Genomic DNA, 25,713 nt, shown 5'->3' on the forward strand with positions numbered 1-25,713 from the left:
ATCATACATTTTTGGGGAGACTTTGCTTATATTGAACCTCAGAGAAAAGTCAGTTGCCTATCTTGCTGTAAGCCCCTATGGGATTTAACTTTGTGCAATCAGTATGCAGCCATCAGCAACCTTTCCCCACTAATAAATTGTGAAATTACTTTGACCTGTCGTTGATTGACCAATTTGTCTGTTGAAATTCTATTTGACAATTGTCCAAATTATCTTTGTCCTGCAGTAGCCTTGAAGCCTTGTAAACTAGAAGGACACTGCGCTGAAACCAAACGTGAGAGCAGCAGTCAGTCTGGTTGACCAAGCTAATGGCCTGGAAGACTTTGAGATGACATTCTTCCCAATCACAACTGACCACTACTGTCTGTCATCCACACTACTGACAGTCCTTGATACTTCTGTGAAGATCTGAAAGGACTGGATATGTGTAAATTGTATGCCAGAAACCAGATGGAGCGAGACTGTACCTACTGTATTCGGCTCACCAAGTCAATCCTGTTAAATCTTTGAGGGGAAATTATAAAGGGGCATGAGGTAAGTTTAAATGGTTTTTTATTGAACCTTTATTTAACTAGGCAAGTCAGTTAATAACAAATTCTTATTTACAATGACGGCCTACCAAAAGGCGAAAGGCCTCCTGCTTGGAAAGGGGACTAGGATGAAAAAATAAAATGTAGGACGAAACACACATCACAACAAGAGAGATACCACAACACTACATAAAGAGAGTCCTAAGACAACAACACAGCATGGTAGCAAAACTAGGGATAATTCAATGGTAATTCTAGTATTATAAGAATTTAAAGGACACCTATTTGTGTGGAACCTCCACGCTTATGGCTTCAGTTACCATATTACAAACTTTACAGTGGGTTCCTGTAGTTTGGTGACATCAGTATGTTTTGATACAGTACTTCAGGAGGACCAACCACACTGGTACTCAGTGTCACCGTAATATATCACTTCTCCATGACACCTCTCATGGTGGGATATGTATCCCAGTTTGTAATACATAGCATTATAAGACCACTGTCCAGGGAGTTCCCCATCAACCTAATAGGCTCTTGCCTAATTTCCTCAGGATGGAGGTTTCAATAATTAAGGGGTCACCTGTAAAAGACAAGTAGCAGACATCCGTGGGAAATCTATAAGAACATATAGTACGTATCTAGTTCAGCATGAGCTATCTCAGCAGAACCTCTTGTCAAATGGCTTCTAAGACGTCGTACAATAGCTGTCACATCACAGGCACCGTCCTCTGTTGAGGAAATTCATAATTGCTGTTCAAATGAAACAACAAAGACACTAACTTGGACAACAAGTAAGGTGCATGTGAGATACTACCAACGTGATGTTTTTTGGGGGGGGGTCCAGAACAGTTTGTTTGCTTTTATTGATCATGTTCATTTAACCCATAAAAATAAAAAAATTAATATTTATTATAATGTACACGGAAAATAATTGGCTAAAATAAAATGAAAATATTACAGTATACCATCCAAATAATGATAGAATCACTTAACAAACATTACATTAATGATTTTGTTTTGAGGCATTTTCCTTTACTTGAAATGGGTACAGTATAGCATTGATGATGAATATAAGGTTTATTTACAAAACAAAAGTGCAAATATCAATGTTGTGAAATTTTATGTACATTAAAACAGCTTAAATATTGATATGGAGCAGATACCAATGGGATAATTCTCTAATTACTGGAAAACAAGACACACTCAAATGTCTACAGATGCATTTAATAGTCCAATAACTACAGTCCTCAAGTGTTCTCTAGTCCATGTTCAGTTCCTCTATTATTCTTGTGCCATTCCATAAATCTTGTTGATTTTCTCCGAGAACTTTTTGACAACAACCCCCCTCTTTAGCTTCATGGTAGGTCCTGGAGAGAAGATAGACAAAACAATCAGGCTTACTGTGCTCTCAAAAAGACTATACTCTCTTTCCCATGCTTCTTCAATCACAACATGTGACCTACTTAACAGCTTGGAAGACAGATTATGCAATGGTATCTACAGGAATGTTGTTTGGCATAAACTAGTCACAAGACTGCCTCGTCAGATATTATACATGATAAACATTAATGGCAAAAATACTTCCTTCTCTCTAAGAGTTCTTTGTATCAAATTATGAAAAAGCTCATTATTTACAACCTCACAGACTAGCTTTGGTTTAGTTATCTTGCTTTAGTTTTAACTATATTTATTTTAATCCCACAATGAACAAGAAGCACAAAAAAATCAACTCTCTAAGATAAGGAAGAAAATGCAATCCAAAACTATTCACTGCTCTCTTCTGTCACATGCTCAAACAGACAGAACCAACCAATAAAAACCAGCAACTGATTTCTCACACTGACTGACTCACCCAGTTCTCCCCCAGATATAGAGAAATCTCTGTCCAAAATGACCCACTTCTGGACCCTCTGGGCATTGGAGGTGGCCTTAGCATTGACATGCTCTATGCCCTCCTGGATGGCCTTATAAATAGCTGGTTCCTTACAGGCTATGATCTCAGAGGCCTTGGTTGCCGTTATGCCACGCTGATGGCAGAACGCCACAGCCTCTGCGGTCAGCTCGTCCGTCGGATCACCATTGTCGTCAACTATACACTACGGAGGGAGAGTGGGTTCAAAGGTTAGCAATGATCCAGGAGTTGTAGTATTTGCTGAACAGAGCAAACATCAAATAGCCTGGTTCCAGATCTGTTCGTGCTGTATAATTATATTCTAATTGCTTAATAATTCAAAAGTGAGAATTCTAAAGCAAGCCAATGACCATAAGAGTTGGCAATACAGGACACATCTAATGTTGGAGGCCTTACTTTGAGCGTGAGCATCATGGAGAGGAATTTCATCTTGTCTCCGAGCAACATGGCGTTGCTGATGATGGCGATCTCTGCTTTCACTGCATCCTCAATGGGTACAGGTGGGATGTTCTCTCCTCCTGCTGTTATGATCAGCTCTGCAGGACAAGAGATTTCTTTCTGAGGATATTTAGATCATAGGTCTACACGGTATTCTACTATCAAGAATGGTCCACCACCCAAAGGACTTCCAGCCAACTTGGCACAACTGTGAGAAGCATTGGAGTCAACATGTGCCAGCCTTCCTATGGAACGACACCTTGTAGAGTCCACGCCCCAGAGGAATTCAGGCTGTTTTGAGGGCAAAAGGGGGTGCTCAATATTGGGAAGGTGTTCCTAATGTTTTGTAAACTCAGTGTTTATTTTTATTTATTTTTATTTCACCTTTATTTAACTAGGCAAGTCAGTTAAGAACAAATTCTTATTTTCAATGACGGCCTAGGAACATTGGGTTAACTGCCTGTTCAAGGGCAGAACGACAGATTTGTACCTTTGTCAGCTCGGGGGCTTGAACTTTCCGGTTACTAGTCCAATGCTCTTACCACTAGGCTACCCTGCCGCCCCGGTAGGTAAGTTAAGGAAATAAATAGGCCATGGTGGCAAAGTAATTACAATATAGCAATTAAACACTGGAATGGTAGATCGGCAGAAGATGAATGTGCAGGTAGAGATACTGGGGTGCAAAAGAACAAAATAAATAAATACCAGTATGGGGATGAGGTAGGTAGATAGATGGGCTGTTTACAGATGGGCTATGTACAGGTGCAGTGATCTGTAAGCTGCTCTGACAGCTGGTGCTTAAAGCTAGTGAGGGAGATGTGAGTCTCCAGCTTCAGAGATTTTTGCAATTCGTTCCAGTCATGGGCAACAGAGAACTGGAAGGAAAGACGACCAAAGAGGAATTGGCTTTGGGGGTGACCAGTGAGATATACCTGCTGGAGCGTGTGCTACGAGTGGGTGCTGCTATGGTGACCAGTGAGCTGAGATAAGGCGGGGCTTTACCTAGCAGAGACTTGTAGATAACCTGTAGCCAGTGGGTTTGGCGACGAGTATGAAGCGAGGGCCAAGGTCACAATGGTGGGTAGTGTATGGGGCTTTGGTGACAAAACGGATGGCACTGTGATAGACTGCATCCAGTTTGTTGAGTAGAGTGTTGGAGGCGATTTTATAGATGACAACACCGAAGTCGAGGATCGGTAGGATGGTCAGTTTTACGAGGGTATGTTTGGCAGCATGAGTGAAGGATGCTCTGTTGCGATATAGGAAGCCGATTCTAGATTTAATTTTGGATTGGAGATGCTTAATGTGAGTCTGGAAGGAGAGTTTACAGTCTAACCAGACACCCAGGTATTTAGTTGTCCATGTATTCTAAGTCAGAGCCGTCCAGAGTAGTGATACTGGACGGGCGAGCAGGTGCGGGCAGTGATCGTTTGAATAGCATACATTTAGTTTTACTTGCGTTTAAGTGCAGTTGGAGGCCACGGAAGGAGAGTTGTATGGCATTGAAGCTCGTCTGGAGGTTAGTTAACACAGTGTCCAAGGAGGGGCCAGAAGTATACAGAATGGTGTCGTCTGCGTAGAGGTGGATCAGAGAATCACCAGCAGCAAGAGCAACATCATTGATGTATACAGAAAAGAGAGTCGGCCCGAGAATTGAACCCTGTGGCACACCCATAGAGACTGACAGAGGTCCGGACAACAGGCCCTCTGATTTGGCACACTGAACTCTATCAGAGAAGTAGTTGGTAAACCAGGCAAGGCAATCATTTGAGAAACCAAGGCTGTCGAGTCTGCCAATAAGAATGTTGTGATTGACAGAGTTGAAAGCCTTGGCCAGGTCGATGAATACGGCTGCACAGTAATGTCTCTTATCGATGGCGGTTATGATGTTGTTTAGAACCTTGAGCGTGTCTGAGGTGCACCCCATGACCAGCTCTGAAACCAGATTGCATAGCGGAGAAAGTATGGTGGGATTCAAAATGGTCAGTAATCTGTTTGTTAACTTGGCTTTTGTAGACCTTAGAAAGACAGGGTAGGATAAATATAGGATAGATATATTCAATACTATGGTATTCTCCACAAAAAAACACTGAAGATGTTTTAACTATAGTAATACTACAGTATTTAATTTGCATATACTCAACCCATTCCCATCCCCCATATCCCTATTTGTGCCACCCATGAATGAAACACCTACATGCAAAGAATAGACCATATATTGTGTTCCCTAAAGGTTAGAGAAAAGAGCAGAGGCTCTGAATTATCCGTTCAGACTCCAGTACTATTTACCTACCTACCAACAGGTTATGGAAAATTTGCTCAAGGAGAAAGACCCCACTTCTTTGTTTATTATTATTTATTTATTTTCACCTTTATTTAACCAGGTAGGCTAGTTGAGAACAAGTTCTCATTTGCAACTGCGACCTGGCCAAGATAAAGCATAGCAGTGTGAACAGACAACACAGAGTTACACATGGAGTAAACAATTAACAAGTCAATAACACAGTAGAAAAAAAAGAGAGTCTATATACATTGTGTGCAAAAGGCATGAGGAGGTAGGCGAATAATTACAATTTTGCAGATTAACACTGGAGTGATAAATGATCAGATGGTCATGTACAGGTAGAGATATTGGTGTGCAAAAGAGCAGAGAAGTAAATAAATAAAAACAGGATGGGGATGAGGTAGGTAAAAATGGGTGGGCTATTTACCGATAGACTATGTAAAGCTGCAGCGATCGGTTAGCTGCTCAGATAGCAGATGTTTGAAGTTGGTGAGGGAGATAAAAGTCTCCAACTTCAGCGATTTTTGCAATTCGTTCCAGTCACAGGCAGCAGAGAATTGGAACGAAAGGCGGCCAAATGAGGTGTTGGCTTTAGGGATGATCAGTGAGATACACCTGCTGGAGCGCGTGCTACGGATGGGTGTTGCCATCGTGACCAGTGAACTGAGATAAGGCGGAGCTTTACCTAGCATGGACTTGTAGATGACCTGGAGCCAGTGGGTCTGGCGACGAATATGTAGTGAGGGCCAGCCGACTAGAGCATACAGGTCGCAGTGGTGGGTGGTATAAGGTGCTTTAGTGACAAAACGGATGGCACTGTGATAAACTGCATCCAGTTTGCTGAGTAGAGTGTTGGAAGCAATTTTGTAGATGACATCGCCGAAGTCGAGGATCGGTAGGATAGTCAGTTTTACTAGGGTAAGTTTGGCGGCGTGAGTGAAGGAGGCTTTGTTGCGGAATAGAAAGCCGACTCTAGATTTGATTTTCGATTGGAGATGTTTGATATGAGTCTGGAAGGAGAGTTTACAGTCTAGCCAGACACCTAGGTACTTATAGATGTCCACATATTCAAGGTCAGAACCATCCAGGATGGTGATGCTAGTCAGGCGTGCGGGTGCAGGCAGCGAACGGTTGAAAAGCATGCATTTGGTTTTACTAGCATTTAAGAGCAGTTGGAGGCCACGGAAGGAGTGTTGTATGGCATTGAAGCTCGTTTGGAGGTTAGATAGCACAGTGTCCAAGGACGGGCCGGAAGTATATAGAATGGTGTCGTCTGCGTAGAGGTGGATCAGGGAATCGCCCGCAGCAAGAGCAACATCATTGATATATACAGAGAAAAGAGTCGGCCCGAGAATTGAACCTTGCTGTACCCCCATAGAGACTGAGGCCAGAGGACCGGACAGCATGCCCTCCGATTTGACACACTGAACTCTGTCTGCAAAGTAGTTGGTGAACCAGGCAAGGCAGTCATCAGAAAAACCGAGGCTACTGAGTCTGCCGATAAGAATATGGTGATTGACAGAGTCGAAAGCCTTGGCAAGGTCGATGAAGACGGCTGCACAGTACTGTCTTTTATCGATGGCGGTTATGATATTGTTTAGTACCTTGAGCATGGCTGAGGTGCACCCGTGACCGGTTCGGAAACCAGATTGCACAGCGGAGAAGGTACGGTGGGATTCGAGATGGTCAGTGACCTGTTTGTTGACTTGGCTTTCAAAGACCATAGATAGGCAGGGCAGGATGGATATAGGTCTGTAACAGTTTGGGTCCAGGGTGTCTCCCCCTTTGAAGAGGGGATGACTGCGGCAGCTTTCAATCCTTGGGGATCTCAGACGATATGAAAGAGAGGTTGAACAGGCTGGTAATAGGGGTTGCGACAATGGCGGCGGATAGTTTCAGAAATAGAGGGTCCAGATTGTCAAGCCCAGCTGATTTGAACGGGTCCAGGTTTTGCAGCTCTTTCAGAACATCTGCTATCTGGATTTGGGTAAAGGAGAAACTGGAGAGGCTTGGGCGAGTAGCTGCGCGGGGGGCGGAGCTGTTGGCCGAGGTTGGAGTAGCCAGGCGGAAGGCATGGCCAGCCGTTGAGAAATGCTTGTTGAAGTTTTCGATAATCATGGATTTATCGGTGGTGACCGTGTTATCTAGCCTCAGTGCAGTGGGCAGCTGGGAGGAAGTGCTCTTGTTCTCCATGGACTTCACAGTGTCCCAGAACTTTTTGGAGTTGGAGCTACAGGATGCACATTTCTGCCTGAAGAAGCTGGCCTTAGCTTTCCTGACTGACTGCGTGTATTGGTTCCTGACTTCCCTGAACAGTTGCATATCGCGGGGACTATTCGATGCTATTGCAGTCCGCCACATGATGTTTTTGTGCTGGTTGAGGGCAGTCAGGTCTGGAGTGAACCAAGGGCTATATCTGTTCTTAGTTCTGCATTTTTGAACAGAGCATGCTTATTTAAAATGGTGAGGAAGTTACTTTTAAAGAATGACCAGGCATCCTCAACTGACGGGATGAGGTCAATGTCCTTCCAGGATACCCGGGCCAGGTCGATTAGAAAGGCCTGCTCACAGAAGTGTTTTAGGGAGCGTTTGACAGTAATGAGGGGTGGTCGTTTGACTGCGACTCCGTAGCGGATACAGGCAATGAGGCAGTGATCGCTGAGATCCTGGTTGAAGACAGCGGAGGTGTATTTGGAGGGCCAGTTGGTCAGGATGACGTCTGCGAGGGTGCCCTTGTTTACAGATTTAGGGTTGTACCTGGCGGGTTCCTTGATGATTTGTGTGAGATTGAGGGCATTAAAGACTAGTAAATACTACAGTAATATCTGCAAAAACACTACAGTAATTGCTATAGTATATACAATAGTTTTTACTATAGTATTCTGTAGTAAATTCTATAGTAAACTTTACTACAGTACACTATAGTGTACTTCCGCAAAAACACTACAGTGAATACTATAGTATACTACAGTCATGTCCGCACTTCTATGTCAAAGATAATGAAACAACGAAAACACTATAGTAAATACTACAGTATTATCTGCAAAAACACTACTGTAATTACTATAGATATCATATACAATACAGTATTCATACTATAGTAAACTTTACTACATTATACAACAGTATACAAAAACAGTTAATACTATAGTATAGTATAGTGAATATAGGTGTTCTACTATCAAGAATGGTCCACCACCCAAAGGGCTTCCACAAACACACTCAAGTGAATACTATAATAAAGAATATAGTAATACTACAGTATGTAGAGCATAGTATACTATAGTATTTTTTCTTATGGGGAAGTTAACCTAAGGCACAGACTTAATATCAAGAGAAGGTACACAAAACTTTACTTTGATCAGTGTCTAGGAGCAACTGCATCCTACTCCATTGACACCCAGCACTGATAGCCATGTTGTATAATGGCTACTGTATATACATCTACAAAATAAACTATAAATAAGTACTATACCCTTTATCCTCCCTGTGATGAATAGGAAGTTGTCCTTGTCATGCTTGCCCAGGTCTCCAGAGTGCAGCCAGCCCTCCTGGTCCAGGGCCTCCTCAGTCTTCTCTGGCTCATTCAGGTAGCCCATGAACACATGACGCCCCCAGAAACAGATCTCACCATTCCCATCCTCGTCTGGCTTGTCCAACTTGGTCTGGCAGCCAACCACCACCTTTCCACAGCTGAGGACAACATCATGATATCAATTCTTCATATGGTGAGACCGAAAAGCAAGAAGGATTATTAGATGTCACTTCATATCTGATGGCTTATCAGTATCAATTAATTATTTGCTATTATGCAATGATAGCTTTGTCAACTACAAATTAATTCATGTAACTGTCAATACAAATGGCAGTTCACATCCCTAGTTTTCCATTTGCTGACCTCATGATCTTGAAGTCATTCTCCCAGGAGATGGTGTGAGGGCCGGTGCTTTCACTCATCCCATACAGCTCATACAGCGGGAGGCTAAGGCTCATGAAGTACTCCAGAGTCTCCTTAGTGATGGGTGCGGCCCCCGTTAAGCAGCTCTTGCAGCGGTCCAGACCCAAGGCCCAGCGAACTTTCTTAAACACCAGGTTGTTTGCCAGCATGAAGCCCCAGGGCACCAGGTTCTCACTGTAATCCACAGAAAACACGGAGGAATACCACACATTGTGAAAAATATTATGCCTGGAATTTAATCTAGTTTAAGATGTAAAAATACTATTTGGGCGTGGGTGAGGATGCATGTTTTTTCTAATGTTATTGATAAGATCATATCGATGGGTGAAACAAATCAAAAATAATTTGATGCACTGAAAATACACATTCTTTCTGAAGTGTGGGTTTAATGAACAACAAAAACCTGACATAAATCCTTACCCATTCATGGCACTGTAGCTGGCTTGCAATCCGATGGATTTGGCCCAGTTAGCCACTCTTTTCTTCATACCAGAGGACTTGGCTCCGATGGCTTTCATCTTCTCCTGCATCTTCTCCCACACACGGGGAACTCCCAGGAAACTTGTGGGGCGCACCTCTTTCAGAGTAGTCCCCAAAGAGCCCTAGGAAATCAGAAAGTTAGCAGTTATCAAGTCATATAAAGTTACCCCAGGCCTACCCTCCACAACCCAGTCAAAACCAAACCACCAAACCTCGATCAGTTATTGCCTTCGTAAAACAGCATTTTGAAAGGAAAGCAATGCACAGCATCATTATCTGTAGTACAACACTCAGGGATTCTGACCTTCAGGGCGTCTGGGTCTGCGAAATACGTTGCCCCTGCAAATCTCATGGAGATCCACATGTCGTTGATCTGGGCAGCTACATGGCTCAGGGGCAGGTAGCTCACCACGCACTCCACACCATGTTGCATACTTGTCATGGCTCCGACCGCATTTGAAGTCCAGGTGATCTGAGGAGAGAGTCAGATGAGACTTTCAACTAATATTATTCCAACCTCCTTTACCACAGAGGAAAACTATAAGCCAGAAGTTTTGTTTGTCCTTTACTTGCCGTGAACAATACATGGACAAAATTGTGACACTTTCACATACTGAATTGAGTGCCCAGTGGACCCAGAGCTCCATTATATAGTACATGTAATGTTTCTGAGGGCATCACCACATTCTGTGAGGATGAAGGAGGAGCAACCTGGATACTGCCGGTACAGTAAATGTACATGTAAATATAGAGCTTTTCCCTCACTAGTCTATTTACAGTGCATTCGGAAAGTATTCAGAACCCTTTACTTTTTCAGATTTTGTTACAGCCTTTTTCGAAAAATGATTGAATAGTTTTTTTCCCCCCTCATCATTCTACACACAATACCCCATAATGACAAAGCAAAAACATTTTTTTTTTTAAATGTTTGCAAATGTATTAAAAATAAAAAACTGTAATATCACATTTACATAAGTATTCAGACCCTTTGTACTTTGTTGAACCACCGTTGGCAGCGATTACAGCCTCAAGTCTTCCTGGGTATGATGCTACAAGCTTGGCAAACCTGTATTTGGGGAGTTTCTCCCATTCTTCTCTGTAGATCCTTTCAAGTTCTGTTAGGAGGCTGGGGAGCGTTGCTGCACAGCTATTTTCAGGTCTATCCAGAGATGTTCGATCGGGTTCAAGTCCAGGCTCTGGCTGGGCCACACAAGGACATTCAGAGACTTTTTTATTTAACATTTATTTAACTCGGCAAGTCACTTAAGAACATATTCTTATTTACAATGACGGCCTACCCCGGCCAAACCTTAACCCAGACGACGCCGCCCTATGAGAATCCCAATCACGTTTGGCTGTGATACAGCCTGGAATCGAACCAGAGTCTGTAGTGACACCTCTAGCACTGAGATGCAGTGCCTTAGACTGCTGCGCCACTCGGGAGCCATACTTGTCCCGAAGCCACTCCTGCGTTGTCTTGGCTGTGTGCTTAGGGTTTTTGTCCTGTTGGAAGATGAACCTTCATCCCAGTCTGAGGTCCTGAGCGCTCTGGAGCAGGTTTTCATCAAGGATCTCTCTGTACTTTGCTTCGTTCATCTTTCCCTCGTTCCTGAATAGTCTCCATGTCCCTGCCGCTGAAAAACATCCTCACAGCACAATGCTGCCACCACCATGCTTCCATCTGGCCACTCTGCCATAAAGGCCTGATTGGTGGAGTGCTGCAGAGATGGTTGTCCTTATGGAAGGTTCTCCCATCTCCACAGTGGAACTTTGGAGCTCTGTCAGCGCAACCATCGGGTTCTTGCTCACCTCCCTGACCAAGGCCCTTCTCCCCCGATGGCTCGGTTTGGCTGGGCGGCCAGCTCTAGGAAGAGTCTTGGTGGTTCCAAACTTCTTCCATTTAAGAATGATGGAGGCCACTGTGTTCTAGTGGACCTTCAATGCTGCAGAAATGTTTTGGTACCCTTCCAAGATCTGTGCCTTGACACACTCCTGACTTGGAGCTCTATAGACAATTCCTTCGACCTCATGGCTTGGTTTTTGCTCTGACATGCACTGTCAACTGTGGGACCATATATAGACAGCAGTGTGCCTTTCCAAATCATGTCCAATCAATTGAATTTCCCACAGGTGGACTCCAATGAAGTTGTAGAAACATCTCAAGGATGATCAATGGAAGCAGGATGCCCCGGAGCTCAAATTTGAGTCTCATAGTAAAGTGCTGAATACTTATGTAAATGTGATCAGTTTTGTATTTTTAATACATTTGCAAAAATGTCTAAAAACCTGTTTTTGCTTTGTCATTATGAGGTATTATGTATAGATTGATGAGGGAAAAAATTATTGTATCAATTTTAGAATAAGGCTGTAACGTAACAAAATGTGGAAAATGTGAAGGGGTCTGAATATTTACCGAATGCACTGTACATCATCATGTCATTGTCAATACTCACATTGTCATGGCTTAGCATGACCCCTTTGGGGTTGCCTGTGGTTCCAGAGGTGTAGATGAGCGTACAACACTGGTTAGCCCTCTGACTGTCCACCACAGCATCTAGCCGTTCATCAGACACCTCCTCACCCAGCTTCATAAACTCAGCCCACTGTAGGAGGACAGAGGTTGAGTTGGTAACACCTGATTCACAATATAGGGCCAATCCCAACCGTATTGTGTTGGCTTGGATATTTTCTTTTCACATTGTCCTTTCCAGAAAGGTTTCATCAACTATTGTGGATGTGTAGCCAAGCCAGCCCGGTACAGCTCGATTTGGCTCAGTTTGCTTAGTAATGTGAAGGGATTAAGAGTCTCACAGTTACAGTGTGTGACAGGAAATATTGTGTTCTACAATATTTAAGGAAATACTATGTGCTACTAACATTGCTATATCTGTAATGCAAATCAGGAATGTTTTTCACCCCAGCTGGCTAAACAAGATGCTGCTTATAGATCTTCTTCATTTCAATAGAAACTTACAGTGTACAGGTTTGGCAGCTTCTGTTGAAGTTCATCCTTGTACTGAACAATAGCTTTCAAGTGTGGAAGCTGTTCCTTAATCTGAAAGGTATGAACAAAGTAGGGAATTTATCATTTATCATTTTGGCACAAAAACAATAAATATATAAATAGGTAATGATCACTCGATCTACTTACAAATACAATTTAGAGCGCAGTGTTGGATAATTGTAATTTGAAAAAAAAAAAAAATCTTCAGAATTATGGATGTAATGTTTGCATAATTCTGTGCATAGGTTATATGGCTTTTGGCAGACACAACCAGGACCACATTATAGTTCAGTTATGGGGTCTCACCTGGAGGATTTTGAGGAGCTGTTTGTGGTTCTCCACCACCAGGACGTTGGCCTCACAGTTGTCTGCCACATACTGACACGCCTCGGGGGAGTTGGTGGTGTATATGCCTGCAGCAAAACCCCTGGCAGACCACACACGTCAGAGCAGACAACTTTCTTATTGAGGTGGTTTAGACTGTGATTGCTGTCCTTGGAGTGTGTGGGATGGATTAGCCTTCTATGAGTAAGTTGTCTAAGTCTCACAGAATGCAGTATGAACAATAGTGCAGGGTAAGACAGTGCATGCTATATGATTTTTTAAATTTATTATTACCCAGCCAGGATACAGCCGATGTCTGAGATGAACCACTCAGGAGAGTTAAATCCCAGAATACCGACGCCATGGTAACGCTCCAGACCCAACTACAGTAGAGAGGGGAAGAGACAGAGTCCGAAAAAAATAGAAAAAAAATCAATGAGAATGTGGCACACTGCCTCATTTACTGTTGACCTATATGATGCTTTGTAAACTACTCCATTTTATCGCTCTCCGTGACAAGTAACTTTAGCTTTGGATCTACCACACCCAAGTGTTGGTTTTCACCAGCACCATTCTTACAAGGAGACAGAAATGACAATGGGAGAACATTCTTTCTGCTGTGTAAATGTTCCTAATCCTGTCTCTGGAGTTCAAATTCTAAATAGCCGGTAGCCTATTTGAAGATTCAGTGATGTTAACCGATCTGTATTATAGTTCGTATTCTATTAGAATTCACTGGCGCAGTTCAAAAACACCCCTAGGCCTTCGAGCCACTGAAAATGCAGAGAACAATCCAGGTACAAGTACATCATAACATTAAGCATAGAAAACCTTTTCTATTAAATCTCACGCAAGCATAGACCATAGAGCAACTAAAGAGCACAGACACTCACACAACAACTACATCAATATACAGACCTTGAGGAAGCTCTTGGCCGCCGCTCTGCACTGCTGGTAGTACTCCCTCCAGGTCAGGGTTACCCACTGCCCCTCTTTCTTGGACGCCACCGCAGGCAGGTCTCCATAGATCTTCACCGTCTTTAAGAACATCTGGTGGATAGTCATGGGGGCCTCGGATCCCGGCCCCGTCTCAGCCATCCTCAGCTTAACCGCCTGGTCCCTGGAGGTGCACCAGAGCTGCTCTGCTGTGGCCAGGCACACATCCGACAGCTTCAGGGGCACCGAGGCACCTGTAGTATGGGGACAGCAGGGGCAGCAGTTGCCTGCCATCATTGGTTGTTTATGGAGTAATCTCAGAGATTAGTATTCCCCTTCCCTGTTCCCACAAGAATGTAGTGGAACGCAGGTAGGACCAGAAATCAGGGAGGTATGGCTACGTCTGAGAATCAGACTGGTCCAGCTCTACTCCACCCTCCTTCGCTGTCACAGTGTGAAGCATAAATATTTGAATTTGAAGCTGCCTGTATCAGATTACTATAGAGAATAGAGAAAGTTGTAGAATGTCCCTGCCTACCCACCAAACATATGTTAGTGTTGAACATGGCTCTGATTAAATAAAAAGGTTAGAGTTGATTTATCGAAAACAAAAAGAATTACAGGCAAAAAAATCAGTCAGAGATCAAATAATAATTGACTATTTATGAGTGTCTGTAACCCTTAAATGATTATGCTTTCGGGGACAGTTCTGTCAACCTCTTAAACAAATGTCTTTATAGCTGCTGTATTATGAATTACAAAACATTTATCATGTGCCTCTGACAGGTGATAAAACATCTGATCTGCTTCAGTTAGGTTGAGTCAATGTCCTACATATAAAAAAAACGTGTAGCCCTACCACGATACGCTGCTACTACCTGAGAGAGGATCCCCTTGAGGTCCCTCTTGTCCAGGGGATCTGGGTAATTTGGCTGGTGCTTCAGGTATTCTTGATGAGGTTATCACTGCAGGTTCTACAGCAACTGACTCCTGACTGTCTGTGTCTTCTCCATCAGACTCTGACTCTGACTCTGGTTGTGGATGGTCTACTACCCCTCCGTTGACGAGGGGACTGCAGTAGATTTCCTTCTGTTGAAGTTTGTCAACTGGTAATAACGGTTTGGTTTCTCCAAGAGGAATGCCAATCACACTAGAACTAGAATAAAACACATTTAATAAACACAGTCATTACAACACAATTAATAAACACTCAGTCATTAAATACGGTACCATTATTTGGTAAATTTTCAGTAATCATAAGATGGAATTTCAACAACCCCGACAGAATTAGTCTCCAGCATAGAAGGTTACGATAGGTCCACATACCTCTCAGAACTCCTTTCAATGTCAGGAACCCCATTGGTGAGAACAGAATCCTGTTGGTCAGACATCTTGTAATTTCTTAAATAAAAGAGGTCAAATATCAATGTTAGATATGCAAAAACCGCTAGATCATCAAATTAATAAAATCTCTATCTAGGTCGTGCAAAGGCTCCTGATATTCTACTAATTTCAAGAAAATAAGTGTTTCCTCCTGGATCCTTATATGAGTGGGTATTGCAACATGACAGTGTCAGAGGCAGTGTGCCAATGACTGCTTGGTTAGATTGATAAAGAATGGCGAAATTAAGGGGTTTGTGCCAAAAACGCGTAACAATTTGCAGAGCTTTTTCCAACCTTTAACATAAATACAGTAGGTTACATCAAGACAGTTGACCAAGAAAGGGACATTGAAAAAGGGTCTGAGACAGCTAAGGGGTGAACATATATTTATGGTGAAAAAAACGTTTTTGTCTCATCTTGGATAGATCTGTCAGGATTCTGTACAGTAGTTACCTTCATACACACACATAGTGCATGTTTTGGTTATTACATGTCTTCAAATACAGCATAGGCCCAGAGCATGTATTGAAGTCTATATGAAGTAACATGCTGGGTTGCTTGTAACGTTGGGTTAGTTGACCATGATACCGATACCTCATCATTATCTCTGGCATGAAGTCATTCAGGCTATGATGGACAATTTCAGTGAAATTGTGCCATCTAGTGTTTTTATCTTGAAATTGTGAAGACAATTTTCAAGCGGAGCCACTATAGTTTAGCGATGACATTCAGATCATAATGAGACCATGTCTTGAGTACACAATATTGCCAAGAAGTTTTTAAACATGTATGGAGAGAAAGGTGCAGTTCAAATTCCAAACAAGCAGTTAAAATGTTGAGACATAGAGCTTATAACAGTGATAGGAAATTTGAATCTGGTTCATGAGGACATTCATATAACTATCACTATCAACACTTAAAATAGAAAAGGACAGAAGATCTGACCAGATAGATCAGATAACTACGGGCCAAGATTTCTCTAGGGCAAAGTTCATAATAATTGCAAAACGATTGCCTGTGTTATGTGGCAATATAGTAGCCACTAAACTTTTGCACACAATTATGCAAACATTTCTGCTCACTGACAATTGACTGTACTACATCAATTGGATAGAATCTCTTTGCTTACATCTTAAAACTTGATATATTAAAGGTAGCAACTTGACACAAAAATATACAGTGTTAGCTATGCTCCTACATGTCCATTTAAAATATTGAAATATATTTTTATAGATGCTCAGTCTGTATGTATCTCTCCAACAGCAACAGCCTCAAAGTGACCCAGTTTAGCATGGTTTTGTTTTGGCTTTAACAAGAGATCTTGTAGCAGGAGACAATAAAGAAGAAGCTTGAGCCTGTTGGCCAAACAATAAAACACGAGGAACCAGCTTGGTTCAGTTTAGTTCGAACATGGTTTTACATTTATGTCCTGAGATGTAGGCTAGGTCATGTTTGTTTGTTTGCTTTGAACACATTTCTGTATATACTGTATATCTCAGGCAACCAACCCTTGAGGCTATTATAGGCTACTGGTCACATTTTCTCACTCTGAACATGCCTTCACTACTGAGATTCAATGGGGAAGGCTACTGTATTGTTACCAGAGGGCAATCTAAAGGTCAAAATCACAGATACTCTTGGTTTTAATGGTTAGACAAATACATCCAATTATATGCAACTGAACACATCCCAGCATCAGTCAATGCTTTGGTGTAGATAATGACTACCACATTTGTCTTAATACTAAATATTCACAAAGGTTTATAATGCAAGAACTGTTTCAAATTGATTTCACAAACCAAGACAGACAGACAAATGACCCCTGTTCACCACTCTGACATGTGAGCAAGGACTGTAGGAACATGTTGCAAGAGCTGTCTGTGAGTTGTAGATTGAGGTGGTGCTCTGCCACATCAAAAAATAAGCATATTGTGAAAGAGTCCAAGGACACAATAAAAAAAGAGATGAACTAATTCCCGAGTAGTAATATTCAGCAGAATACCATTCTATTGAAAAGACAGATATGATATCCTACCTTGTTCTGAGACCTTGTTCAGACAGGGATAGACAGAGTCAGGTGCTATATGATATCAACTTGGCAGGAGAGTGCAGGGAAAACTTGGATGGGCCTCGATGTGATGTGCACAACATGGGACCCAGGACAGCAGCTGATAAGCCTGTGGAGGTCTTGTACGGGTGACAGTACCGTCCCACTCAGGTCCGTCTGCACTCTTACGTAATTTCCCCCACACCTACTATGGGTCAAATGGCTAGTTAACGTTCCACCAATAGACTTGAAATAAGGTCCCCTTCCGCAGGCATATGTGCTGGAAACTGAAAAGGAGGCTGTTTGGGGGTAGCAGACTACATTACAGCATAGGGATCAGAGTTAAGCCAGTGTTGACATTGCTGCGCCTGTTTAAGTAAATGTAAAACACAGTTAAGACCAATTTCATTCACTTTTTTTGTGCATAGAGGACAAATATCTCTGATTCAAAGTATATTCTAAGAATATGAAGTAGAACAACCACTTTCGGTTAAGACACTGGTCATTTAGACTGGACCAAAGCAAGTTATCGATTCAGCCCTTATCGGATTTATATCATTGGGATATAACATGAATTGATAAAGCAAGATAACTTCTGAAAGTTTATGAGGAAAGACGATACTTTGACCCACAAGACACAGATCTTTCATCTGTGGAACAAACAATGCGCAACAATACCTTTTGTGCTGTGAAAAACATTTGCATTGAAATTTTTTTAACAAATGAATGTGATCTAAGTTGTGTTCTAAGATTAATAGATATTGCTATTGATCTGTTATTACAAGTATCTCTGGGGGTTCAATTCTGTATCTTAGGTCAAAGTATTGTTCTTATTTCATGTATTGAGGGGTGTTTGTGCGATTTGAGAATTACAATAGTCTGAACATGGACATGGGGTTTTAGTAAATGCAGGTGAAAGTTCAACCATGCACTCCAGATGATACAGAGTAACCTACAGTATATCCTGGGCACCAAGGTCATTTAGTCATACCAACAGTCACACCACACCTGCCCTCAGTTATATTGCTACAAAATGTTTCTGGAGATCTGCCAGAAATATTAAGGGGGCTACAATATCAAAATAGCACATAGTAACAACATCTAACGTATGTGAAACTTCCTATGGAATTGGGCCAGCTTGTGACATCTCCAAAACAGTTACTTTCATTTTGACAAATTTAGAAATATTGTTTAAATCATTCACAAAACTTTGTTTTATTCCATATGTGTACATACAGGCAAACTGTACAATTACATCAATCAACATATCACAATAGTTAAATAGGATGAAAATATTTAACTTTGGAAAAAATCAAATAGTCAGACCCAATAGCTTCATTATATTTGTATGTGAATGAGGTTAAAGGGCCACTGCACTTCCTGATTTGGCCTCAATTTAAATTTGGTTCATTAAGAAATGCTAGTTGCCATGACTGAATTCAAACATGAGTTGGTTTTGGGTGTGGTTTGATGTGGGTGTCTCCTGTTTGTGTTCGCAGGTGGGAAGAGGTAGCCAAATTATTTAGCCAATTATCTTAAGCCAGCTGGTGTGCAACTGTAGCAAAGTTAGCTCGACTTTGGATAACATATCTCCGGGGATAGTTAGTGACCATCAATAAATTACACAATGTAAATTACAATATTTTCATGTTGCACACCTTTAAGTTCTCATTAAATGCTTTCAATATTTATATATGAATTTCTACAATTTATAGTTGGTTTGAGGTTAAGTCATTGACATTTGGAGCTATTGGAATTGTAACATATTGTCCCATGTACATTGTGTAATTTACTGATGGTCCGTAACTAGCCCCAAGGGATATCCATAGTCAACCCAAATTGACCATAGGCATTAAGCTCCTAATTGATGATTACTTCATGGGTGCTGCCAGATGTGGGAATTTGGGCAGGGTTGAAACAAACCCTACCTTAATATACATTGTGATGCAGTCCTGACCACAAGTGTCACAAAACTATTTTTGGACGAAACAGACTTTATGAACACAATGATCTTATTTACACATTGTAGTCAATTTTGACAGTAGAATAATGTTGCCGACTAATATCGAGTTTTCTAAATGATAAATTGTTTTTTCGGGGCAGTTGCTCTTTAAGGTTAACATGAAACTAACCCCTCTAAGACAGGAAGTCCATCTGTTAACCTGGAGGCCAGTTCAGCTGTCTTCCTCCCAGGACGTGGATGTGAAGGTGGTATACAGACTGGGCACCATGCTTCCCATTGTTGATCACTGTGGAAAATAGAAATGCAGTTACATATTTATAACAACTAAATATGTCTCTGTGAAATGCGTTAAGCTCATATATAGTTTGACACTACTTATTATGGTCTTCTTAATACTTACCCATTCTGTAACCTTCGTGCAATGCCTCTTTCTTCGCCACATTTTTTGCAACCACTAGGAGGTGACCTAACAGCTACATAAAATAGCAAAATGTTTTTAAAGTGGAAGGACAATCTGGACTGAGACAAATTTGAGCAGGACCCAGAGGGGGGGAAACCAACACAATTCAACGTAATAGGATTATTTTGTGTGATCAAAATCAGAAAATGACATAGAGAAAGTAGAGACAAATCAGTAGACTACCTCAGCATCATCATCTTTAACTTCACTGATTTTGGGGATAGGGTCCCTTGGAATAACCAGGAAGTGCACAGGGGCTTGTGGACTGATATCTCTGAAAGCTAAACACTGAAGAAAAGGAAAACATGATAACATTCCAAAATATTGAACATCAATATAATGTTCAATATACCCTGTGGCTGAATATTGATCATATATTGTCTACGTGGAGTACAGTAAAATAAACATACGCATGTGAATACGTCTGTGTGCGGTGTATACCTTATCATCTTCATAAATGATATCTGCAGGAATAGTTTTGTCAATCACTCTGGAAAAGATAGTTGGAGCTGGAGATCCATATTTCTTGCTTGCTTCTTCAGCAAGACGCACCTCGTCATTTTTTGTGTTTGATATGCATAAGTGTCTCTGTGACATGACAAACAATAACAGAGGTTGACAAATTAGCAGGTTGCATTTTTTTAACATTAGCTTCTGTATTGATCTTTAGAATAATGCATGTTATTGCAAACACTGCAGTGCATATACTGCGACACCGTCATTTGCTAAACGTCCATGAACCATTCTAACAGCCCGAATCTCCTGGTGAGTGGGCACTGCTCCTGTGCCAGCTGGAGGACACACCTGCCCATGACCATGACGCTCCCCGAAAGTCAACAACACGAAATTGTTAACTACTAAGACTAAAACAATTAAGTTTATTTTCAGAATAGCTACCTCTGCTCGGCATGCAGGGCGCAAAATGCGTGAATGGTAAACACTTTTCCGGAAGCATTGTGTCGGCAAAAGTTGGCGAAAATTCATAACTATGAGTGCACTGTGCAAATTCCGTTTGGAGAGTTGCAATCTTACCGGATATGATGTCTGCGCTGCCCCCGGGTCATAATTAGTTAACACATCCACAAAGTCATAAACCTCGCCTATTTCTACAATTTCTCTTTTTAAAATTAGATGTTAAATATCCGCTAACCGTATGCCTAATCTTAAATTAAAAAGCAAATTTTTGTATTCATACATTTTTACGATATAACCAATTTTGACCTTATGGCTATGTTATCTAGTGTGAACTCTCTCCCGATGAAAAAGTTGTATTCATGAATCGAAACGTTCTCTTGTGTTTCAAAACGATTACAATTTCAAACGTTTGGCTCCTGTGATTGGTGTAAGATGCTGTAAACATAATATTTTCGATTCAAATAACCATTCCATTAATAGCATACACATTCCGAAAACAAAACTAGAGAATGAGTGGCCCAGAAATATTTTTCGCTCGAGCAGTATTTATTTTTATCCTCCACATGGTGGCGATATTCTTAATTTAACCAGTTTGCACGAGACGCTAGAGAAGAACTCGCCCTCGTCATCAGCGACAAACATGGCGGTGCGCACTCGCTTGCCCTTGCAGTCATTACTTCATAAAAAAGGACATGTGTTTAGAAGCGACCGGATCGTTCATACAAAGACAGCAATTCAGGAGCCTGTATACCCTCCCATTGTACCTTCGCTGACCGCTAAAAGTAAGTCTGCAAAAGGACGTCAGATTGCAGAACATCTTGACAAAGTACGTGCCGCCGATGTGCAGGAAAAATTGACATTCCTCACACGAGTTCAGCGAAAGAAATATGTGTTATGTCCGCAAACCTTTGCTCTTAATGCTGATAAATGGTATCAGCACTTCACAAAGACTGCATATCTACCTGGCTTACCTGAGAAGTTCATTGTTGAAGAGACCAAGGAGGAATCGGTACCTGACTTTCAGAATGCGTCATCCACCATTGACGAAACTACATTTGCTGACATCCGTTACCATGTCTGCCATTCAATTTTACAAGAGAATTGGTACATGAAGAAACGTCAACCGTTCTTGCAAAGGGAACAAGAACATTATGTGGCACCTTTTCTGAGAAACCTGGTATCTGGACTCACACACACTATGGCCAAACACAACCCTGTACTCCAGCTGTCAAGTTTAGGTAAACCATTAATTTGTTCATTTATTCATAATCACTCCTGATTCCACCCTCAGTCCAAGGCATGATGTGTAAGCATTAAAAAGTCATCAGTGGCACTAACTCATATGTAAGGGCAAGTTGTGATTCTGTCAGTCTCTGCTATGCAAAAGACTCTGTCTCTTACATCACTTTCTGTTTAGATCTTGACCCTCAGGTTAACTTCTACTGGATGAGAGGGCAGAGGACCATTCCAAGGGGACATCGGGGTGGCCGCGTCGAGCCAATCAGATTCCAGATTGACGATAAGCCACACAGTCAGATAAGGATACCTCAACAACTTCCACAGGTACGACATACAGTCACTAGCAGATTGGAAAGGGCTAATATGATGCTCCATTAGCTGTTAAGATAGTTACTGTTTGGAGAAGCACAACAGTAACAACTTTAATTTGAAAATACTATCTTTGTTATCGATTTGGCCAAACATGTATCTTCTAAAATGTCTTTGTCCAGTTGCAGGTGGTTCGTTTAAATTTAGTACATATTGTTGGAGTACTTCATGGCGCAAAACATTTTATTTATTTTAATAACGGAGTATTTTTTTAAAATTTCAATCGAACCACCTGCAACTGGACATGGATGTTTTAGAAGATACATGTTTGGCTGAATCGAGAACTAAGGTAGTATCTGCAAGTTAAGGTTGGTGGGAAATTTTGTGCTACGCCAAACAATACCTATCCTGTAACGGCTAATGGAGCATCATCACATTAGCCTGTTAAAAGCTGCTAGAGACATACACAGCAACACTGATCCAAAACTCAGTGGTCACGTGGCTATTATCATACATGAAACATTGATGTGAAGCTGGGATTTGGCCAAATGTTTTTTTAGACCTACATTTGAGTGCAAGTAGTTTCCAAATAAATCTCCACTGACCCTCTTCCAGTTTGTCCCCCTTGAGGTGGTGATGTCTGCTGAAGTCCCAGAGATAAAGTTTGCCCCAGACCTGCTTCCCATGTTCAGGAGACAGTATGAGAACAATATCTTCCCAGGTAATAATTGAGTAGACCAGGGTTCCCCAACTGGTGGCCCGGGGGATAAATTTGGCCCGAAAGTTATTTTTATTTGGCCAACTAAATTTTCAGTGCAATTTGTTTTTGTGCTTTTTACTTTATTATTGTTGGACAGAAGACAGTAAAAACACCAGCAAATCAACTCAAAGTGATTTTACTTTTGGAAATCTATTCCAAAGTATTCAAATGCATAATGGGGAGAGATATGATCATATACAAATGTAAGCAAGGTTTGAAATAGTTTTAGTCCAATATTATATCTGTTTAGGCTTCTTGCGGTCAATTTGCAGTCTACAAATGTATTTTTAATTATGTTCTGGCACCCTGACCATCCACTCAAGAAAAAAATCATCCCCCAGATGAATGTAGTTGATGGTCCCTGGAGTAGGCTTTGGATGTAAAATTGTCACACGGTGTTGGTTGTTAATTTAATAATATTGATCAAAGTATTTGCGCATGCCTGGCTGCCGGTCTGTTTCAGCCTCAGCCATTTACTTTGTCATAGTCATAGGTGGTGCATCAACCAACTGCAATTCGTCCACTAGTGGTGGTAGTGTCAAAGTATTCTGTGTGGGTGTATATTTCAACATAATTATTTTCTCGTCTTTACTTTCCCAGGAGCCAAGCTTCATGATCCAGGCTGTTACGGCCACACCCAGTTCCACCTGGTCCCTGACAGATACCGCAGGGACAAAATGGCCAAACGGAATCTGACTGACCAGATCGAGGTCTACCTGAGAGCCAATGGCATTGCCAGTCTATTTGCATGGACAGGAGCACAGGCCATGTATCAAGGTGTCTAGTCATAACTTGAATATCAGATGTTATTCTCCTTACCTACCTGAGAATAATCAGTAGTTTTTTAAAATTCATTTTACCATTCAACTGTTTTCTCTCTGACTGCTCTTGAATTAATATATTCTTAATAGTTGTGAATAACACCATTTGTTAAAGCACATTTGCAATCTTGAACAAAACATCACCAGGTTTCTGGAGCCATGAGGACGTGACCAGGCCTTTTGTGTCCCAGGCTGTGATCACAGACGGCCAGTACTTCTCCTTCTTCTGCTACCAGCTCAACACCCTGGGCCTGTCCATGGAGACGGACGCTGGGAACCCCAGGAAGAACGTGTGCTGGGGGACAGACAGCATGCGTCTATATGAGGGGGTGAAGGATGGGGCTGTGGTGGGGCTGGATGACAGGGTCCTCAAGCTCCTTGTCCAGTTCCTACTGAACAGGTCAGGTTGACATGGAGAGTTTAGTGTTTGTGGGAGGAAGGAAGTGTTTCCATCTGTATTCAACATTGGCCAATATCAACTAAAGGACACAACTGAGCATGCATGCAGTACATCGCTGGTATAGTCTGGCAGAATGTATTCATGTAGCATGGAATAAAAACATTGTTTTTAAATGGACACTGTTGCTTACAGGTCAGTGGGTTGTTTTTCAGCTGTGTGTATGAAATTAAATGAATGCACAGTCCACAATGTTTTCAAACGGATTGTTCCTCACTACGTGGTGCTTAGTCAGTGGGAAAACAGATCAGCCTCGTCAGTGTGCCTAAAGAATTGTGCCATCATTAGATTTGTATTTACCATCCACATACAACAGGAAAGTTACATCTGAGTTGGAACAAAAACATGAGTTATAGGGACACTGCTTTAACATTTACAGATATTGTAAAATAATCAGGCATCATATGGGGACTTCAAGGGATTCATTGTCAGCAAAGCAGAGAATTGACCTGTTTATAAAAGTATAAGGAGTTGCACACAAACTAATTTGTGTAAGTGATAAATTAGGTTGAAGATGGATAGGCTAGAAAAGTGCAAGAGTAAGAAGTCTTGTCAAACAGGAAGACGTTTGTATTTCTGTTAAACCACAGACACACACATCCTGTTAGGCAACAGAAGACCTCAAGCTGTCACCAACCGAACAAAAACACTGCTCCGATGTCACTGCTATTTTTGCAACCTCATAGATACCAGTATTATGATGGTGAATGAAACATGGACAAATGCAAACACAGGGATAATTTCTGTCAAAATGCAGAAAAAGTATTGTCCGTGAACATAATTGTTGATCCAAAAAGGAACATATTTTACTAAGATGGCTCAGTATATCCAACAGTTTAGGACCTACAACACACTACCTGCCAAATTGAAATCTATTTTCGCCTCTGTCCGCACCACTAAAGACGCATGAGTAATTCCCAAGGCTGTCTCCATTAATGCTGAACCTGTAAAATAATCATTGCTAATATAATCATAGCTTAATTTCCACTTACACATGTCTAAGGAAAATGTCTAAAATATAAGGATGTTTTGTCAGTCTAAGAAACATTCACTGTCAAATTTCAATTAGCCACATCATTAAATGTTGGAAAAGCATGGGTTCTGGCCTCTGGCAATGGGATAGAATTGGTTACAGTCTGACAAACAGGTGATTGCTGATAGTCATGTAACCCACCATTCTGGGATACAATACAGCACAGGCAAAGTGCATTTTAATTCCTGCAGTAGTGAAATATTACCAAAGCATATTTGCATACGGTAATACATAAAGCCTAATTTGGACATTTCTCGCAAACTCTGAATATCAATTATAATAGACCATGGTAGATGTACATACATTTGCATACAAAGTTGACAGTGACATTTCTGGTTTACAGTCTCTCTTTTTTCCAACAATTGTTTACAGACAGATTATTTCACTTCTAATTCACTGTATCACAATTCCAGTGGGTCAGAAGTTTACATACACTAAATTGACTGTGCCTTTAAACAGC

At 41.5% G+C, this 25,713-nt stretch overlaps 3 protein-coding genes across 4 annotated transcripts; 1 reads left to right on the top strand and 2 right to left on the bottom strand.

Annotated features, from left to right (window-relative positions):
* Positions 1-1,421: 1,421 nt before the first annotated feature.
* Positions 1,422-17,452, bottom strand: LOC112232829 (long-chain-fatty-acid--CoA ligase ACSBG2). Of its 2 annotated transcripts, XM_024400072.2 has the most exons (15): positions 17,285-17,452; positions 15,193-15,267; positions 14,745-15,022; positions 13,849-14,120; positions 13,225-13,313; positions 12,913-13,033; positions 12,577-12,657; positions 12,056-12,205; positions 9,907-10,074; positions 9,543-9,724; positions 9,063-9,296; positions 8,640-8,857; positions 2,839-2,978; positions 2,383-2,626; positions 1,422-1,897 (listed from the first exon to the last, which is right to left on the bottom strand). In XM_024400072.2, the coding sequence occupies exons 2-15, from the start codon at positions 15,255-15,257 to the stop codon at positions 1,812-1,814; spliced, it is 2,328 nt and encodes a 775-aa protein (XP_024255840.1). In that variant the 5' UTR covers positions 15,258-15,267; positions 17,285-17,452; the 3' UTR covers positions 1,422-1,811. The 2 variants fall into 2 exon arrangements, with proteins under 2 accessions (XP_024255840.1, XP_024255839.1); XM_024400071.2 differs by lacking the exon at positions 17,285-17,452 and having other exon boundaries at positions 15,193-15,394.
* Positions 17,453-18,492: 1,040 nt separating this feature from the next.
* Positions 18,493-20,772, bottom strand: hint2 (histidine triad nucleotide binding protein 2). The gene is made up of 5 exons (XM_024400074.2): positions 20,617-20,772; positions 20,161-20,307; positions 19,903-20,007; positions 19,660-19,732; positions 18,493-19,545 (listed from the first exon to the last, which is right to left on the bottom strand). Exons 1-5 carry the CDS (start codon positions 20,701-20,703, stop codon positions 19,454-19,456), a joined length of 504 nt encoding a protein of 167 aa, XP_024255842.1. The 5' UTR covers positions 20,704-20,772; the 3' UTR covers positions 18,493-19,453.
* A 458-nt stretch (positions 20,773-21,230) lies between these two features.
* Positions 21,231-24,407, top strand: mrps30 (mitochondrial ribosomal protein S30). The gene is made up of 5 exons (XM_024400073.2): positions 21,231-21,872; positions 22,052-22,197; positions 22,798-22,903; positions 23,543-23,719; positions 23,911-24,407. The coding sequence occupies exons 1-5, from the start codon at positions 21,275-21,277 to the stop codon at positions 24,171-24,173; spliced, it is 1,290 nt and encodes a 429-aa protein (XP_024255841.1). The 5' UTR covers positions 21,231-21,274; the 3' UTR covers positions 24,174-24,407.
* The last annotated feature ends 1,306 nt before the right edge of the window (positions 24,408-25,713 follow it).

The sequence above is a fragment of the Oncorhynchus tshawytscha genome, linkage group LG04 (assembly GCF_018296145.1).
Source record: "Oncorhynchus tshawytscha isolate Ot180627B linkage group LG04, Otsh_v2.0, whole genome shotgun sequence".
In the NCBI taxonomy this organism is placed as follows: Eukaryota; Metazoa; Chordata; class Actinopteri; order Salmoniformes; family Salmonidae; genus Oncorhynchus; species Oncorhynchus tshawytscha.